Here is a 21,514-nt window from a genome sequence, read left to right on the forward strand (position 1 = left end):
TTACCATACTAAAAATGTCATGGAGGACCTACAACTTTACAGATAGTGTTTTGCAATGCCATTCAGAACAAAATACCATAGATACGTCCTGAATATTTATCGTCAAATTCGAAAACAAAACACTCTAATGAACATATTTACATATTGCTGCTTTAGGATAAAAATATGTCATATCCGGGATAAATTTGACAAAATGTGTTCATGTTTCGTTTATTTTGAATAGTATGTAGGAATAATTACTTTTATTATTATGGCCGTTGTCAATGTAATAATGTTTCATCTATAAACCTTTATATTTTTTAGCTACTAGTGGGGAATACTCAGCATTACTTGCAGTTATTAGGCGTCCATTAACTTTTCTTTAATTTATATATATACAGCCTGTAACAACGGAATGCAACAATCGGATTTCCAACCTTTTCCGGCATATATAATGGCAAAATTGCACAATGCTTGCGGTGAAATATAACTATAAATGTTTGACTTAGTTGCCCAAAACCTGAGATTCAATATCACTTGGTGACAACAACGGAAAATTTCAAGCCTATTGCATTTTCTGAGGCAGAATACATGTGCACTGCTGTTATGATTTTGATATCTTGAGGTCTAGATGATGAAAGGGATCGCCAGTAGAAAGGTTGTAGAGTTGATAAAGTAAGATAAAGCTAGTAAAGACCAACGACTCTAGGTGAGTGGTCACAAGAAAAATTATGTCGGGTTTCAGTTTCCAAGGTCTACATGTAGTTCAAGACCCGAATCGAGGCCGTTAATAAGACCATCAGAGACTAAATTGAGTTGTATTCTTCATAATTGTATCTGCTGCTATATGGTGCCTGAAGCTTGATTGGCGTTTTTTTTTATTGGCAAAAAAATGTAACGACTCTTTTGTTCAAAATTAAGCAGTTTCGGAACAAACTTCGCTAACACTTGTCTCATGCCCAAAACGTTAGAAAAAATTTTATGCCACGAGCCAACGGATATTTTTATATCCTAAACAACTTCTCTGATCGTGAATCAACGGGTTTTAAAATAATTTTCTTCACTGGTTCAACATTTTCATTTTCATCTTTTGTTTTCGTTTTGTTTAGTTAGGCTCGCCATGGGCATCTTCCTAGCTATCTTGAAAGAGTTTATACATCTTGTAAACATTTTTTTACATAGAAAAGTTTCCCCATATGACATTGTCAGCATTTCAAGGGTTTTGGAGCACTTAATTTTATTTTTTAAACAAAATTTGATGCAAATTCTTTGATCCATGTTTTTTTCAACACGCAAAAGACTTCTAGCCGTTATGCCTCTCACAAACAAACTAAACATATTACATGGTTGAAACTGTAAATATATGTACCTGGCAAATGTAGAAACATAACAAAATCAAAAAATCGAGCATACCAAATGTACGATGCCCCAAAAGTCAAAAGTCACAAAATCCTTTTTTAGTAAAATGTATTTTAATAAACATTTTTTTTAAAGGTTAATGAACTCTATAGACTTATCAATTTAGCTACAAATGTAGGATAATTTAATAAAGGCACCAAATGTATGTAGAAGTAATCATATAAAAAATATACTTAATGAAATCTAATAAAAGAAAAAAATTTAATTAAATGTCAGGTGTATTATCTAGGGAGCTAAATATTAATAATTCTTATTATTTGATATTTTGTGAGAGGATCATTCATAATTTAAAAGAATCACTTTTACAAGTAAGTTTTTATAAGAGTAACTTACTTTTAATTCATCAGCTTCAATAGATCCACTTCCGTCTGAGTCATATTGATGCCAGAGCTGAAAGAAATAATAACAAATAATACTTTAAAAAATTGAACCCATAAACTTTTTCTATCTAAATAATACATATGTATATATATATATATAACTTTATGGAGGCTGCAGATGTTGTCTTTTTAAAATAAAATGTACATATTCATGTATACATTTGACTTTTTTTATTAAAAAAAAAAAGGAATTGCCATTTTGTTTCCAATAGGCTTATGTGTGTATACAGAAAATAAAATAGATTTGGATATATTACCTTAAATATGAAGAATATTTCTTTTGTAGTTTTTATAAATATAAAAATAAATCCACAGCTCCAAGAAAATAAGTACCTTAAAGTTTTTGTTCATAAGTAAAAATAATACTGCAATGGAATAATATAATGCCTTTTTGTAGTTAATACCTAAATATATGTGTTTATATTTTCTAAAGCTGTTTCATTATAGGAACATCCACAGGGGATGGCTGGAGAGCTCCTTCCCCCAAACTAAAGACTTTTTGGTTTATGCCAGAAATTTTAGTATTTGAAATTATTCTTCCAAAAATGTATCTAATTTTTCATATTTTTGACAAGAAATTTATTATATATAAAATGTATATCCAAATAAATTAGCTAAGGATTTCTATTATGTATCTCCTTAAACTTTAATATTAAAAAAAAAATTCCAAAAAATTTTATATTACAAATTTAATTTAGGATATTTTTTCTCTAAAAATTTCATTGTTTTTGAACAAGAGCCGATTTTGAAATTTTTTCCATAAAATTTAACTTTTTAAGAATAGTTGTAAATTTTAAAAAATATATATAATTTTTTGTGAGCAAAATTTTTATTGAAAAAATTTAATTTTAAAAAAAAGGTCTCCAACACATAATACAAAAATCGTACAGGATTTTATGGCCAAAAAAAAGGAAGTTCTGGCTGAAGGACTTCTGGCAAGTGCAGAGCCCCGACCTGAATCCCCTTGATTACAGCATCTGGTGGCAAATTGAAAGCAATGACTGTGGACAACGTCACATCAGTATTGAGACCCTGACGCAATGAGAGAAAGAGTGGGGATCAATGTTGAAGCAGTACGTTGTCAACGTGTACATAGTGTTCCGGGATCGCGCAGAGCGTGTGATTTTTACCGAAGGTTCTCAAATTCATAAATAAGGTTCTTTATAGAGTAAAAACAAGTTTCAATTTTTTCTTTAAATCTCTTGAATTTCATTTAAAGCCACTAAGTGTAATTAATTCTTCAACGTTCCAAGACTTTCTGACTGCCCGGTTTTTGTATCATTATAACAAGAAATGATAAAGCAAAAGAAATAAAAGAAAAGGTGAAAAGTTGATTTTTATTTTTCTACCTATTTTTTTTCATAAAAAAGAAAATTATATTCTTGTAACCATAAATTTTACTACTTTTTCTCAAAAATTTCAAAAAGCAGGACAGGTTATTATTGCTTAGAATCTCTAGCTTAATTTAATTGGATATTTAATAAAGATTAATGCATCGATGAAGCCAATATAGGCTCTCGAAGATGACAAAGGATGAAATTGTATTTTAGGAAAGAATACACAGATTGATGATGGTATGATTAGGTTCTTCAACCGGCTTATCTGAAATGAGGTTCTTACGGTATAGTATTGTTCAACTCTTTGATGCCATCATTCTCTTGATTAGTTATAAATTATATATATAATATTATCATAAGAGATTTCGTCTTAATTTGTTAGCAATATCTCTAACATCTGACTTTCGGAACCTGGAAATGTAGCATTTTTCTATGTGAATATAGTAGAAAGACAAGGACTTAAAAGGATCCTCGAAAATGGTAGATCTTGTTTTATGCGATCTTTGGATACTTTTGGAAATAATGCTCCTTGTTTTAGTTGGTTTACTCATGAACACGTTTCTTAACATCGAGATCAATACATAGAAATGTCTTCTATTTCTCCATTGATTCATCAAGCTAGGACATTTTATTGCCCTGGATAAGGAAGATCAAAATATCAAATTACAAAATAGGGGATGGAGAGTTTGTCTACAACTTTTTCTTTCCTTTTGGCTATGGGGATATCTAACATCTAATAACCTGTGCAATCAAAATATAAATGGAAGGAAATAAAGTGTTATACATTTTCTGGAGAACCTACGGACGGAAAATAGTTTCAAGTCTTGGGCCAAACCAATTTGATTTATGGGAATTCCGTTATTATTACCATATTTATCAAAGAAAAAAATAAGAATATTAGTATGTCATAATCCCGGAAGAGAGGATACATTATATTTTTTCTTCTTGTATAAGATCCTCGAAGATACAGCAGTATGCAAATACTATGAGTCAAAATAATTTAGGCTACTTGAAAACTAATGTTACTCAAGTAGACACTCCTTGAGGCATTGTCGAAAGCTGAATAAAATTCAACAAAAGTTGGAAAAAGTTCTTATAATGGTAGTCCAAGTCCTTCAATATTTGATTATATTTCTTTTGAGAACATATCAAGTCTGTATATATAAGTTGGTCCATAGAGCTTAGGCTTTGAGTGAGTTTAATATAAATTAGCTTTCGAGTCGCTAGTCTTAGTTATCGAGTCTAAGTAAAGTCTCGAGTCTTTTGAATGTGAGATCAAGTCGAATCGCAAATCTTTAAAGTATTGACTCAAGTCCAACTCGAGTCCCATGGTCCCTCTGGTATTCAATTAATTCACAACATAATGAAAAGATCCAAATTATCCAAATTGAAAAATGGATTTGAGTTTCGGTAGAATTTGAGTTTTATGTATTTTTTTAATTGTAGAACATACTGCTGTTACAATCCAAATAAAGTTACTCTTAAAAAGGGCTCATTCCATTAACATACTAATGTACATAGGGGTTTCCTATTGTTTACAAAGTTTTAATGCCTATCTGGAAACAAGGAGCATAATATATTATGTAAGTGATAATAGTATGGATCTATTGTATTCTGTTTGTTAACTAAACATTAGTTTGACCTTCTTTATCCTTCGTCAATTTCGACATGTTTGAAATATAACACCTTACTAAATATTAATCATGACTGGATATTGGGGCGTCCATTTTAGGGAGGAGAGGGCTTGGTTTTTGGATATTTTTTTTTTAAACAAACAAAAAATAATAAACTTTCAGGAAAAAAAAGTTTAAAAAAAACAAAATTTCGGGAAAAAAAAGTTTAAAAAAAATAAATTTTTTGGAAAAAATTTCAAATATTACATTTTTTGGAAAAAAATTCACAATCCATAACAGTTTACAAAAAAAATTAAAAAATATACCTCATTTATAAAATCCATCAATACATTCTCGAACCGATTCATGTAAAACTTTGAATAAAAATTTAATTACTTATTTACTTATGATGTAAATTAGAGCCTGAATTTGATTTTTTAACAATAAGTGAATAATCAAGAAGTAAGGTCTAGACAGGATTGGTTATATTAATATTAATAGAAAAAAGCATTACATCGAGAAAAAAAAATTACGGCATTGTAGGGTTTTCAAGATATTAATATTTTTTGTAGCGGTTCTGGTACCAATATAGGTATGGATATTTATGTATTTTCCAATGCTTTTTTGAATAAATGTAGATTTAAACAACAAGGGAGACAAATCTACACAGAAGGTACTCAGTCTCATACCCTCCAACAATAAGAGCGATGGTCTCTTCAATACTGACCTAGTGAAGGCCTCGATCTCTGCTAATATCCCCCTTGCCAAGATCAACAACAGGGAGTTCCAAAACTTTTTGGATAAGTACTTTTAGAAGACAATGCCTACCCGCACAATATGATGATATGAGTCCAAAAGATGGAGTACCCTAAATTTACTCGAATATTTACATCTAAAGATCCCGAATATGTGGATATGTCCTATCTTTACTAAGACATTGACAAAGTTTTTCTATCGAACAGACAACACAATGGAGTATATTTGTATTTATACAAAAGTCTATGCAGTTAACTGACATAGACATTGCATTCAATGAGCAACAATACATTGATTTTGAATTGAAAATAGAGTAAATCCATATTATCCAGAAATATTTCATTTCTCTTTTTTAATAATATGAGAATGCCCTATTCAAAGAATAAGATATATGTATGCTTTAATTTATGTATTACGAACACAATGAATAAAAGAATATCTCTTCATAATTTATGGGAAAAGGTTTGATAATATATTAGAAATATACTTCATGAATTTAATACATCATAATCTAGAATTAAAACAAAGTATACAAACATAATAGTCATTCCTATATTATTTAAATGAAAAAAACAACATTTAGTTACCTTCATAAACTCCACACTTGAGTCTAATGGATTATCGAAACGGAAGAGAAGTAGAAAGTTTTCTTCCATGGGTAGTAACTGTGCCAGCTATGTATGAAGAAGAACATGAAAAAAAAGAATACGAATATTTAGAAATGAATTATACGTTTGTAACATTTTCTTTCATTATTTCTGCTTCCTGAATAAATTATTTTATTTTAACCACAAATAAATCGTTTATATTATTTATGTACATAAACAAGTATCTACGGTATGTGTCTCTATAGGGACTATATTACGTCCAGCACGACTTGTGAATGTTCTACAAGTGTTACTTAACTCAAGGGTGTCTGCATGGTGCGGGCTGGAGGGCTATAGCTCCACCAAAATAAGGAATTTTGGTTTTTTACTTAAAAATTTTGTTTGATTTTTTTTTCAAAAATTTAATATTCAAAACTTAATTTAATTTTTCCGGGAATAACTATGAATTTTTAAATTTTTTGGAAAAAAATTTAATTTTTTGAGAGTAGCTATGAATTTTTAAATTTAATTCTTGAAATTTTTTTCCGAACAATTAAGCCCCCTCCGAAATAAAACCCTGTTACTGAAGCTAAAACTACTTTGTGCTGGTAAGGGGGGTACTTTTGTAACATAAATATTTTACAAGCTGTACATCAATAAAAAAAGGTTGAGAATCCCTTATCTACACTACCTGCCCTGGCTAGTCATATGTAGAAAACTTTCCTTGCATGAGTGTGTGTCAGGCCTTATTTTTTCAATCCAGTCATGTCTTAGAACAGGTCGTATCCGTCCGGGTACTCAAACTTTTACAGATCTTAAAAAGCTTATACTATTACTTAATAAAGATAGGACGGGTCATGGATTCGGATACAAATTCCCCGGCTATGGTATATGTAGATAAATTTGAGTTATCCAGGATCTAAATAGACTTCAGATACTTAAACTTTTACGGACCTTAAAACAGATCGGAGGCCTTTTTCGGACCTGACAAAGCTTTTAGTATTGCTTTATACTTAATCTTAGTTTAAAAATATATATATTATTTCGATCGACCGTAACATCTCTTTTTGTATTGATATGTGCTTGGACCCACATATACATAAACAGTTGCATCGCTTATGACCATTAGGACATAATTATAATGAAAACTAATAATTATGTCCTAATGGTAATAAAATTGGACAAAGCATTGCTTGGGTATTGGCAATCTATAAAAATTTAATCTTAGTCTGGATCCAATTTTATTTAGGTCGGAAGTTTGATTAAAATACTCATAAAATTCGAGACAAGTATCAATCTAGTTTTGGTTTTGGATATAGATCCAAAAGTTTGGTTATTCCAAATTGACTCAAATATTTACGTCTAAAGAACCGAACCGACCTGAACATAATTTGGAAACTTCTTTTCTTTACTACATAGACAAATGTATCTCATTTCTTCATTATTCTGTTCACACCTCAATGTATGTATATGTATATATGGTGATTTTCCATATTTTGATAAAAAAAGATTATAATTTAATCCAAGGAAAATCCTACCATTTTATGGAATTTACCATAGTTTTCCTTGCATACATATGTACAACCATATATATATATTTAAATAGAAGATATATGTTATATGGTACATTTTAAGGTTTTTCTATGGTGTTCGTTTATTCCTATAATATTATAGCATCACATCATAGTTTTTAAACAAGTTTCTCTCTAGTGACGCAATTTAAGTACAATACATCCTAGATTTGACACTGATTAATTACTGTAGATGAAACTTGGATACACAATTATACACCCCAAACAAAAATATATTCCAAACAGTGGACTGCAAAGATATTTGTCAAATGAAGGTGCAATCACCTTCCCGAACAATTTTTTTTGCAGATAAAAATGCCGAGTACTATTTGGATGGGTTACAAAGATAGGAAAATTCCTGAGAGAAGTGTGCACAGTTACAAGGAGATTGTGTTGAGTCATTATTAAAAAATCAGAAAAAGTATGTTTATTAGGTGTAAAACTTTTTCCGAAAACCCTCATAGTCTCAAAATGTTTATTTTAGTAATAAAAAAATATATATACAAAGTTTGTAATATGTTAATCGTTTTTATAGGCTGCTTAGCATAATTCACAATTTTTTGAAAAAATAGTATTCTTACCTACAAATAGTCTATGCAGGCCAAAATAGAGAAATTATATAGTTTATAAATATTTTAAATGAATAAACCATTCATCCATTCATTTTTATTCATCAAAAAATCTAATTATAAAAAAAATGATCCATTTTGTTTTATATTTACGCAAGTGGTAGTAGCCGGAAATTCCTGGAGGTATTATGCGTTGACGAAACGACACACTTTCCTTTGATAACATGGAAGATAACTCCCTAAGAAATCTTCAATGTTACTTTACGTTTTTATTGAGCACAATGAATAATAATAATAACAGCTTGAGAAAAATATTTAATATGACATGATGAGACACGGAGTATGTTAGTCTATAGAACGATACATGGCAGAGCTTTAGCTACACAATCACGTTGCTTAACCTAATTTAAAGTCACATTTATCATTATATATAGGGGGTCCCCACATAATGTGGGTTCAAACAATGAAGATGTCGCATAAAACGAAGTGTTTGAAATTATTCTGACTCTTCACATAGTGTGGTATATTTGCCTCATATCACGGTTTTTTATGTTATTAAAATAAGTTATAAAAAACTACAATAAATTAAGGTAAACAAGAATCTTTAAAGTTGTTCATGAGTTAGTTCATACTATGTCTATATATTCATATAATAGTATATTACATAGGGGGAAGTGTTCTGAAGGTATTTAATTTGATATTTAGATTTAAAACTTTTGGTAGTTACTTTATTATACAAACTTGCTATTAAAAAGGTTACTGAATAAATATTTGTTCTGATTATTTAAATTTTATAGTATTGAAATGACCGAATTAACAATCAAGTAAATACTAGGTTAATATTAAACTTTAACAATTATTTTACAAGCAGCTTGTCTGGCATAAAGTATTTAAAATAGTGAATGATAAATAAAATTTTATTGTCCTAATCTGACAATAAAAAAAAAGAAAAAAACGAGGAAAAATAGTAAAAAGTGGACAGTGAAAAATAATTTATCCCAATTACGGGTTTTACTACTAAAAAAGTCCCCGTACAACGCGGATTTCATCCCCTCAAACCCCTGCAATACTTCATTAATATGACTACATTGTTATTTCTTTATCAAAAAAGACTATACTGATTAATTACATAGATACATTACTTTTTACTCACCAGATGTCTCTAAAACTAAATCCATGTTACTTTTAACTTCCTTTTTTACAACAATTAGCTAGTTTTTTTTTGCGCAAAAGCACCAATTTTTCACTTAATTTAGTCAAATTGTATCAACATCAAAGCCTGCCACTAAACATTGATCAATAAGGATCAAACTATATATTTCTTCATTTTTATCCAACGGAACATTTGTAAGCTTTCCGACATTTAAAAAACATAAACGCAGTCTAGTCTACCAAGCCCTTACATATACATGTATACTGTCATAGGCCATTATTGTATGTAGCCATAGCCCACCCTAAATGATGAAACAACTATCAGGACTATATTTTTACGAGTGTATATGTCTTAATCCTCCCCATTTGCAACAATGGTTTTTAAGTAGTGCAATAAAAACTATAAAATCCTACAAATACAGAAGGAATTTATATAATATTAATATTACCCTCTTTTATAATTGCACATTAAAGGCACATAATTCCGTGTATATTGTATATTGGTCGACATAGAAGTCTAATAAAGACTTTGGCTTTGCCACAAATTAATGCTCCCTCTTACTCCGTCTTGTTTTATTTTGCAGCATATAGCTTGATATATAATACAATATATATTAGAGTTAGATTTTTGCTGAAATTTTCAAGTTCGAGATTTTGATGATTGAAGTCGAGCCAAGTTCGAGTAAGGCGATGATACTTATATTTTACTCGGAGTTTCTAAAAGTGGGTTCGAAAAGTTAGGTTCCTTATTATCGCAATTTATACAAGGGTGGTCGAAAAAGTTTCTGACCTCAACTTGGAGATGACAGCACTTCCAAAAAAAAAGCTTGTTACATCTATCTAGCATGTCTTAACAGTTGCTCACCAAAGTTTTAGCCAGTTTGGATGCACAATTGTTATGTAACAGTCGCTTGAGAAAGTTGATGTGAGGTTTTTTTTTGAAAGATTTATCGGAAATTTTAACTCTCAACAAGTCTCCTAGTAACTCTTTACACTTTTTACCAGCGGTACTTCCATTTCTGTAACCTGTCCCGTATGTAAGCCTGTTGTGAGAAATGATGAGGTTGGAAACTTTTCAGACCCCCCCTCGTATGTATATTTCATTTAATACCAGTGGATCCCGCCTACTTACACAAAAAGGTAATTATCTCAAAAAGTTGATGCATCAGTTCTGATAATTATTGCAATATCTGCACTTTAATACTATATTAGCCGAGGTTACCATGGAAGGTAAAAAGCATATCTTTTACATTGTAATTAATTATGTTTCTCTTCTTAGAAACTATTTTCCCTCTCACTAGGAGCTGAAGTGGCAGGAAGTTATAAGTATTTAATGCCTAACTTAAATAAGTTACAAAATACTAATTTTCTTTCAGTGTTGCTGCACTTTTGCAGATCATTTGATTGATCGATACAGAACAATTATGAATATTGATTCTTAAATAAAACATAACGTTTATAACATAAAAATATCGCATGGTCCTAAACATGAACATTTAAAAATGTCAGATATAAACTGCAAGAGTGTGGCAGCCCTGAAAACTAAAATTGTATAGTTTTTTATAACCTGTAGGTTATGTTGCCCTTCCCATAATTAAAGAAAAAAAAATATTTGGACATTTGGTGGCATAAAAATCCCTTATTTTTAATAGTTATTTGTAAATTTGATGCCATTAAAATCCTTTATTTTTAATAGTTATTTGTAAATTTATATAATTTGAATATTATCCGGTATCGAAATAAGTAACTAAATACTTGATAACTCGTGTAAATATTTGTCAAGTTTCTGTAGTTGAAATTTAAGCTATGCCCAGTTTTTCAAAAGATATTTAGTTTGAATTCAGGTAATTTACTTATGTCGAGTATTTTTCGAGTTCGAATAATACTTGAATCCAACCCTAATATATATATGTTAAGAAGACAGTTTCTTAATGGCATACCATTTAAGATAAAATACTGCTTGAAGATATAATTACTACTTTACTGATAACTATATATTTATTGCATTCTTTAGAAGTATGCTAAAAATATGTTAAACATCATTAAAAAGGCTCAAGCTTTTACAGTTCTTTTAAATGCGTAGGTACATACAGGGGTGTAAGTCAAGCCACTCAATAATTGAATTTGACCGGCTATAAAGAAGTTATATGACGTTATGTACTATAAAATAACAATTTAGTTATTAAGAAATTGTGTACAAACTTTTTAGTTAATGGCTATTATACAAATTAAATTAATTTAAAAGCTCCTGATAGTATATGTACATATATATATATATATTATAATGAAACTGTGTAACTTATTATTTATATGAAATGGCATAAGTGATGGTCAGGTCACATCATGAAATGCCTGATGATTATTATAACTATTAAGAAAAAGAAACAATATTAACTGCTATCTATACTTAAAGAACATTTTCTTTATTAAATATGTCAAACGCGGGTTCCTGGGCTGTAATCAACTATCACTTTCTTCGATCTACAAGGATGTTCCATTAAGGGAATGAAGGTATACCATTATGTTACCATGAGATACAATTTGAGTATTTAATGAGTTGATACAATTTGACTGGATTGAGTGAAGGATCTGTTATTTTACAAAAATATCACTAATTGTCGTGAAAACTTTTTTTAAAAAGTAACATGGATTCAACTTAAGAGCCATTCGTTGATTAAAAACTAATTGATGTATGTCAGAATGTATGAAATAACGCCACTGGGTGCACTGTTTATAGAGTATAAATAAAAAAAAGGAGAAAAATGAAGCACTCTTTTTAAATTTAAAAAAGTATGTTATTAGATTAAGTTTAGCAACGAGTTAAAGTACTCCTTGGCTTATCAAATCGGGTAAAAAAAAACCTCCATCTGATATTAATATTTTTTTAAATTCTTGATGAGATAATGTCAAAGTATTGACTGCGTGTGCTCATGAAAAACGGACGGTAATAGCAATGATTTGATTTGGGTTGTTATCTTCTTTCTAATGGAAGCAAAATATGTCTGTTGATTTGCCCTGGTCTACTGATATTAATAAATATTCCAAAAAGCAAAATTATATAATTTACAGCTCAAAAAAATAATTTCAGTATCTCAGCTTAAGTTATTTAACGAGGTTATCATAATCATCTGATCCTAGTTGATGACACAATAGCCACTATTACGCCTCTCCCTCACCACTATTATACTAACATCTAAAAAATGCAATGGCAAAAAAATATGGGCTATTTAAATAGGGGTAGGGAGGGCCGCTCATTTTTACAAATAAGTAAATTCAATTTTAGCCAAACTTTGATAATAATCTTGGGATCATTTTGGTAGAAAAAAACAATTAAAATCGGCTCTAAAATCCCACAAATAAGCACTGCATTCATTCATAATATGGGCAGGTTTATGAACACCAAGGTAGTTTCCGGACCTTAAAAAAATTACTTGCTAATTTCAGACAATATCTGCAATAAAACCCTATTTTTTCAGTCACTTCCTGAAATCCATAGAAATACTAGTGATTTAGTAAAATATGCGTATAAGTGAAACATTCATTCCACGAAATGAGTAAAACTTTTAGGGATTTCATGAAATGCCTGGTTTCACCGCTTGACTGAAACCTATATATTTTCAAATGATAACTTCTAGTAATATTTGGAATTCTGAAGGATTACAATATGTGCCGTAATCCATATTATGCATTATGAATTCATGAGATGCCTTGAAAGTAATTTCCATACGGAGACGCCTTCATGCAAAAAACAAACAAAACATCATCCTTAAAATTGAGGGTTGGTTTTTCTTTGCAAATAATTATTTGTAGTTGCATGTATGAAATTACGTGATTTTAATATTACAGCTCATTAAAACTTACTTCACGGATCTCTATTTTTCCATCTTGGTTATCGTCATAAGCTTCTAAAAAGCATTCTTTTAACTCTGCCAACATAGAATCAGATACAGCCTATAAGATATATGAAGAATAATATGGGGTCTGTTAGATAATAATGTCATTTTACCTCGGGACCACATTCATTAGAGTTGACGGAAGAAACAAATTCCTTGAGGAATCCATCAAGTTCAGTACCTTCAATGAATCCATTACCTGTTGAATAATTTCACAAAGTTAGCCAAGGTTTTGTTATATACTCAGACATTTAGTACTAGATTTTACATCATTGATAAAAAGTCAATTTATTCTCATATTCTACATATTGATTTAATATTTTCTTCCTTGGAAAAAACTTTTGAAATGAAGACACGTGAGTAAAGCAAAACTTTTTTTAAATCCATTATTATTATTCTAATGATTGTTTCAAATTATTTATAGGAATAATTAGAAGGAAATATATCTTACCATCGCTATCATAATGATCCCAGACTTCCATAAACTGAGCAGCAGAGAGTTTATTAATTTCGCGGGAGTTTAAGTCACGGAATTGTCTCATGAAGTTTACACATTTTTTGTTGGATTCACTTTTTCTTGAGGACGCCATTTTACTTCAATTTATTTCTTCTTTGTTACTCTAAATAATGACAACAAGTATAATGTTAACATTTATTTTTTAAGTACAAAAACATACACTTATTTCTTCCCCTTCAAATGTAAATATAATTTTGATTCGCTTCCAAAAAAAGATCAAAATTCTCAGATTATTAATACTATTATTGCATCCCTGAGGGAAAAGTCATTAAGACAGTACTAATATATATGTAAGTCATATGTCCCATATATTCATATTATGACTGCAATTTTCCTTTTTTATAATAATTGCATTATCAAGGAAGATTTTAGTAAATAATTGCTACAGCCAAATAACATCCTTTTTCCGAAAAAGACAATAAATCTATTTTTATAACTCATATAAATATATTTTTGTTATTTAATGGTAATACACATTTAGAATTTTGTTCTAGATAGTTTTAAAATCGTATCAGATTCGTGACGTTCCGTATTGATAGGTTTTAGAAAGATAACTATTCCATATAAAAAGACGTCCCATTTACTTAAAAGCATATTTTATTTTATAGTAATATGTGATTATTTGAATATCTAATTAATATTTGGCCATTTTGCAAAAATATTTTAAATTATAGTTTTTCCAGAATAAATGCTGTTTTAATTACTTAATTTAGACAAATCTTACAAATAAAGAGTCATAGTATGACAAGGGGTTTGATGTTATCTATGTAAGCTTTTCAACATCATTATTTGCGTTCAAATAATTTTGCAAATTTCAAACTAGGAAAATGAATTGAAAAATATTTTTTATACATTAGAAATTGAAGCAATAGACTCATTTTCATAAATTGTACTACTAAAAACTCAAGGACTGAATAGAAATTAGTTTTATATGATAAAATATTCTGTCAAACCTTTTTTATTAAATATTTATTTTGAAGGCAAACGCACGTTCTTCACTACTTCGATGCAGAGGAAATTGTACTTTTGGGAAAACTTTTAAATCTGGGCTCAAAAATGAAACCACGCCTACTCCGTTACTACTTCAAGAGTATGATTGTCATGCATTATAAAAAAGGAAGTAATGCTGGCGCACCCTGTACATTCAAAAATATATACCAGGCTCATTCCACAAAAAAACTGCATAAAGAAAAGTATTTGAAAAGTTAATAGGTAACCATAATAGAGAATAAATTAAGGGTTGACAAAATATTTCCTAGAAAGATGAGACACACTACATCAAATATATTTACATATGTGTATATATAAAAAAAAATACATATCATAAAAATGTTGAAATGAAAGTACATTTTCCTGCTTCAAATTTTGAATAAATATAAGATTATTATTATCATAGGCTCTACTAAAAAAATATATGTATGTATTTTTTCTTTTTTTAAAAGGACCGTAACATAATTTTTTTATCAAAATGACATCGTGACATTTCAATGTGTGTACAGAACTGTTCATAAAATGATGTATAAAGAAAAAAAATGAATCGTATGAAATAATGACATTGATAAAGAATAAAAAAATGTCAAATTAAGATGGGTAAAAATTAATATAAAAGAAAGACAGATGAGAGTACACTTCCTTTTCTTTCTTTAGAGATAAAAGAATCAAAATAATTGCTTACGTCAAACGTGCCACTTAAATAGCATTAGACAAATTTCAGCTTTTGCGTCATATCTATTTAGGGTTTTTATAAAGAAAGTAGTTAAAAATAAAATATAAAATTGTGTTGCTAAACATATGTAGCACATGTCAAAAAAAAAATAATATATATTTTCTTAAAATATAGCTGTAGGTATATATACAATATATTTATATATAGTACTTTTAAAGTATAACAATTTAAATAAATCTTTATTTTTTTTTTTCCTTTTTTTTTGTAGTATATTTATATGGAATAAATTTGCCAAGTAATAAAGTAATTTTTGTTTAATAAAGTTTGTGATAAATCCATATTTCTGCTAAAATATATAAGGTAGAGAGTTGTGTTATTTGAAGGGATGCATTGTAGACTTTTGGCCAGGATATAAAAATAAAAGAAACCAATCGTATACATGATAATCCTGACAAATTAAAGAGAAAAGGAGCTTAGGTGTCATGAGTAGGAGCGTGAGTAAGACAATATTGGGGGGGGCTTTGTTTTCTCGATTTTTAATCATAAACAAGTTAAAAACTTAACAAGTCAAAAACTTAAAATTTTTAGGAAAAAAATTTGAGAAATTAAATTTTTCTGAAAAGAAGTTTCAAATATTACATTTTTAGGAGAAAAAAAATCAAAATCAGCAGCTTTTTACAAAAAATTTTAAAGCTGTTCACAAATAATTGTTTTATTTTTTGGAAAAAAAAATTCAAAAATTGAAGTTAAGGATAAAAAATTCAAGGATGCATAGCTTTTCATTTAAACTTTTTGGGAAAAATTTGAAAAATATAATCTTTCTGGAAAAAAAATAATTCGAATATTATACTTTTAAGAAAAAAATTTAAAAAGACTACAGTTGTTTTATAAAAAAATTTCAAAAAATTTAACTGTTCACAAAGAATTTATTATTTTTTTTTTTGAAAAAAATTCAAAAGATTAATTTCAAGTTGTACAGAAAATATCAAAAATCCGTTGTTATTCACAGAAAAATATTGGGAAAAAAATTTGAAAAATTAAATTTTTTCTAAAAAAAAAATAACCATATATTAAATTTCATTATTTTCAATCCGGGATTAGATTGGTGCAAAAATCAAAGAGGAGGACAACATAACATCTTATTTCTGAACAGAGCAAGATGAGACGGTTAAAAACAGCAAAGAACAAAATATATGAAAAACATCCTGAAATAATGCTTGACGCAAGGTTGATTTTCGATACTTCTACCATTTTAAGATTATACATTCAAAAATCCATCAATGGATCTTAAAAAACTTGTTATAACTATCTTAAATGAATTTGGTCCTACATATATACGACTCCTTTACATCAAACACAGATCGAAACACTTTCTCTTTTCAATAAATCAAGCAAACCAGCATCTCAACTCTGAAGAAAGATATGAAAAAATTATAAAAAAACAAACATTTTTTTAAAATTTGATTTCTTTTTGAAGTATTTCCAGTAGAATGGAACTTTGACCGGATGGAGGGTAACGGTTTTGGATTGCACATAAAAAAAATTAGAAGGTCATTACCAACACCTAAACACAACTCGGGATCCATGATAATTTTGAATTCGGTCAACCTTACAAGATAGCGAACACTTTAACACCGTCATTGGGACAGATTGTCAAGCCTCTTTTGTTGTTCAAAACCAATATACTAACAATAGTTTCCGAATACAAGAAATGTGTAATTGAAGAAAATGTTTCCAAGCCTGCAGAATTTTTGTTTGATCAAATTGGAGATATAGAAAGGTCAAATCAACGCAGGGATGACAAAAAAGGGCATTATTTAAAATTTGTAGAAGCTACATATTTAAAAATATATATATGTATAAGTAACGTATTGTATCGTTATGGGTTCTATGGTAGTCGCCTAAAAAGAACTAGGCCAATCGTTATTATCTACTGATTTCTATTATGCGAATTTTGAAACGTCAAGAGTAATTTTTTTACAATTTTCCTATAAACAATGTTGTAGAACACATAACCAACTGTCGATTGCTAAGAAAAACATTGTTCTAGTCGCCACCATGAGCACACATGACGTTAAGAGGATAGAGATGCCAGCACTCCTCTGTGCGGAATTATGTGTTCTACAACATTACCTAGAGGATTTTTTTTAAATGACTCTTAATCTCTCAAATTTGCACAATACATGAGTCAATAATAAGGGTCGGCCCGCTACATTCTCCACAAAAAAAAAGACATCTCCAAAATCTTTGAAAGTGCCAGATAACATTTCGATAATGATGATACATTTAAGAACTAAATTTGGTGGTCTGTTGAGGCAAAAATTGAACTTTTTAATGGCAATGGCAAGAAATGAGCAATCCAATCCAAAGAATACGGCTCAAAACGTAAAAATAGTAGATTTGGGATTGTTTTTCATCCAGAGGCATTTGTACAATAGTCGATATATAATGCATAACCAAAATAACAGATTATATTTCGACATTGGATACTTATCTAAAGGCATCCAACAGTATGAAATGTAATTAGACGTTACAACAAGAATCAGATCAAAAGAACACAGTCATAACTCATGTCAACCTAAGCATATATAAAACAACATAAAATTCGTGTCACAAAATTCAGATCTTAATCTGATTGAGAATCACTTGGGTTAATTGACGTCCAGAGTATATTGCAGATATCCTTCTAATGAAAGGAAATTAATTGAAATTCGGGATGAGGAATGGAAAAATATTCAATTAAATATATTTTGGATAAGTTTCAGAGAAAAGGAAACCGCTGTTTTGTTGGTGGACAGACTCAATGATCAACTTGTATATATTTCTTAATCGTGCTTAGGGTCAGAGGTTATCTGCAACTAATCAAGTTATCATTTATATAGTTTAAAAAAAAAACTATGTTCAGTCCTGTGTTTTTAAGCAATTTGTTCATTATGTTCAAAAGTATGCCTGTATAGAAGTGTTGAGTTTATATGATTATTGATTTAAAAAAAAGAAGTAAATACATGTGTAGAATTGGTAAAACTATATAGAAGACAACTTATTGCAGTTATCAAAGTCAAAAGTCATGATACATATTCTTAACTCAATGGTATACTAGAGTTTTGTAGTCAAGATTTTCGGTTGATTTTGATACACATTCCAAAATTTGGCTATTTCATTTAATTAAATAATTTTTTGAAGTGTTTCTAGTTTTGGATAATATTTTTTTGCAATTACTTGAATATTTATAATATAATAAATGTGCATTGTCATTGCAATATGTTGATTTATAAAGTAAAAATACGCTTTACGTTTTTTTCCTAAATACTTATGTATGTATATGTTTTTCAGACTTTTTGAGAATTTTACTAAATAGTATATTTACGTTTCAATATCATATTTACAAGCTGAGCAGTATGCCAAAAACTGTATTATGCATCTATTAACACAGTTCACCCCATTACATATTGAAAATCTATTGTTTTGAAGAAATTCAATAGGTCGTATCAATATCGTTATATTTAATTTACCTCGGATATAAAGGCCAATTACTTGTCTCTCTTGTTAATAGAATTAGGAAAATATTTTGTAATCAGCCCATTAATTTTATTTTGCAATTCTATGCATTTTTATAATCTCGTTTCCTTACCTCAACAGATCTCATTAATAATAATGAAAATCAAAAATTTTGACATTTGCTAAATTTTTTAAACATACAATTTGAATGGATTATTTTAGAAATTGCTAACAAACTATTCTGTTATATAGTTTAATTAATTTGATTTAATTTACTTCTTTTTTTAATAGTTATCCTTAACATATAAAATGATTAAATTTATTCTAATTATAATTTTAAAAAATGTTCAATTACTATTAATATACTGAGTATGTTGTAAAAAAATCACTTTTTTAATCTTGATGAACTTAAATCAATGTGAACTTTTCATTCTGTTAACTTTTTTCTAAAATTATCTCAAACCAACAGCATATGTTAGAATAATTTCAAATTAGGTGACGATGCTTAATCCTTTTTTATTGTTATTGACTTTTACATTTAAATATAAACTGCCTAACATACTTTCTGAATTTTAAAAGAGTTGGTTGCTTTTGACTTTTATTGAATTATTAAATGGGTATATCTATACAGAGTAGGTCCTTAAAAATTCTAATAGAATTTAGGTACACTTTTACCCACTTTATTCTTAATAAAAATGTTTCATTACGCAACCAAACGATGGGTGAAAATATACTAAACAAGTTTTGTTTCTTTCCTATAGCTTTAAGTGTAAAAATGTGGAAGCGATTCATATTCCTTCCCAACAAACAATTCTTGGGTATATAGTGACCTATTTGCAAAACTTTATCTCAAAAATAGCCGCTGCACGTCCTTGATTCTTTAATTATGAAAACGGTATCTAAGCTATTTTTCTCTCTGTTACTTTCATGGGTATTTGGAACCCTCAATTTAAAAAAAGCTTGTAATTTCTAATTTATTTACTTCTTAATAAATAAAATAGATTTGATACTATGTTGAAGTAGTGCTCAGATGGTTTATAAATGCAAAAACATTGATCTAGGATATCTTGTTAGGATTTTCATTTATTGTAATAATACCATTCTTTTGAGCTGAAGTGTTAAAAAATCCTAGGAAAGTAATCAGCCTAGGATTTGAAGGAAAGTATGGATTATACAAATATTACATATATAGTGAGTATAAACATTATTAAAATATCAACATTTTTAAGTTTTTTATATGTATTTAAAAAAAAGGGATGTGAAATACAACTATAGTTTATCAATCTATTGAAATAACCATAAGTTTTTACTGTTACAATTGCTACCTGGTATTAATAACATAGGCATTAATTAAACTTAAAACAAGATCTCGATATATTTTGAAAAAACATGTAAATTCACACTTGAGAGGATATCTCCATGTGGATGGTTATATTTTTAAACAAACACAACATTGTATTCGAGACTTGCTACCCCACTCGATCCATATTTGGAAGACTTGCGACTTGTTTATGATTATTTACATGTATATGTATATATAGCTCATTTCATGAGACATCTTCACGAGGAAACAGATTTCAATCAAATTTGGTATTATAGAAAGCTTATAATTTTTTTTAAATTTTAACCATATAAATGTAGAACCCTTATAATTAAGAAAAAACTGTAGATAGGCAATGAATGGAATAAGGTAGAAAGCTATGATTTATGAAAGTTATGGCTTTATTTTTAATGTTAAAAATAGCAAGTTACATCGAACATTCACTTATATAAGAGAAAATATTATATTTACAAGAAATATTAGTTATGATTTTTATTTATTACACCGATACTCCTAACACTATAACTTTTTTATAAAATTATAATTATATGGTTAAAATTTTAAAAGAATCAAATACCAAAATACTTTGGAAAATTAAAAAGTGTTTATGTTTTGAATTTTTCAACTTATAAAACTATTTTGTATTTGCTCAAAGTTCTTGTATTGTTTTGTTTAAAAACACACACAAAAGTCTTTGCACATAAATAATAATTATATAACTAAATAGAGCTTGTTTCCGACAGTTTATAGACTGTATATAATGCTAGTTTGTTAATATATTCATCTGCTTTGTTTAAATTGTTAGAGTAGAATATGTTGAAATGTGATATCATACCAAGGTATTCACAAACGAGATGGTAAGAAAAATACAAATTGAATCATAAAGATAATATATGTAAATATTGTAGGGTAATTTAAACCTTGGCAAGTCTCTACGAAGGAAAAAAAAATGATCAATTTCTTTTATATTCTAAACTAAATATTCTGTTCATAAAATGCATATATTCGTATAAATTACATATTATATCCTAACTAGGCTTTATGTACATAGGAAGATCGTTATTTCCAACATTTATATGAGGTCTATTATGGGTACAATTTCTTTTAAAATAAAAATTAACTATTCAACCTAATATGAATTTACAAGTAAAGAAAAATAGGCACACTTAAAATTTGAAACTAAAAGTTATACCTAACAAAACATTTTAAACTAGGATTTATCGAAAGGGTAGTTCTTTTAAGCGTTCTTAATTTCC

At 28.6% G+C, this 21,514-nt stretch overlaps 1 protein-coding gene across 1 annotated transcript in view; it reads right to left on the reverse strand.

Annotated features, from left to right (window-relative positions):
- The window catches only part of Cbp53E (Calbindin 53E), a 79,938-nt gene that overhangs the window by 15,629 nt on the left and 42,795 nt on the right, over positions 1-21,514 (reverse strand). Inside the window, exons 2-6 of the mRNA XM_040716550.2 lie at positions 13,708-13,876; positions 13,370-13,455; positions 13,225-13,314; positions 6,072-6,158; positions 1,733-1,788 (exon numbers count right to left, since the gene is read on the reverse strand). Coding sequence (XP_040572484.1) covers positions 1,733-1,788; positions 6,072-6,158; positions 13,225-13,314; positions 13,370-13,455; positions 13,708-13,846 — 458 coding nt within the window. The 5' untranslated portion in view covers positions 13,847-13,876. The remainder of the gene's footprint in view (positions 1-1,732; positions 1,789-6,071; positions 6,159-13,224; positions 13,315-13,369; positions 13,456-13,707; positions 13,877-21,514) is intronic.

Source organism: Lepeophtheirus salmonis, chromosome 7, assembly GCF_016086655.4.
Source record: "Lepeophtheirus salmonis chromosome 7, UVic_Lsal_1.4, whole genome shotgun sequence".
Classification (NCBI taxonomy): domain Eukaryota; kingdom Metazoa; phylum Arthropoda; class Copepoda; order Siphonostomatoida; family Caligidae; genus Lepeophtheirus; species Lepeophtheirus salmonis.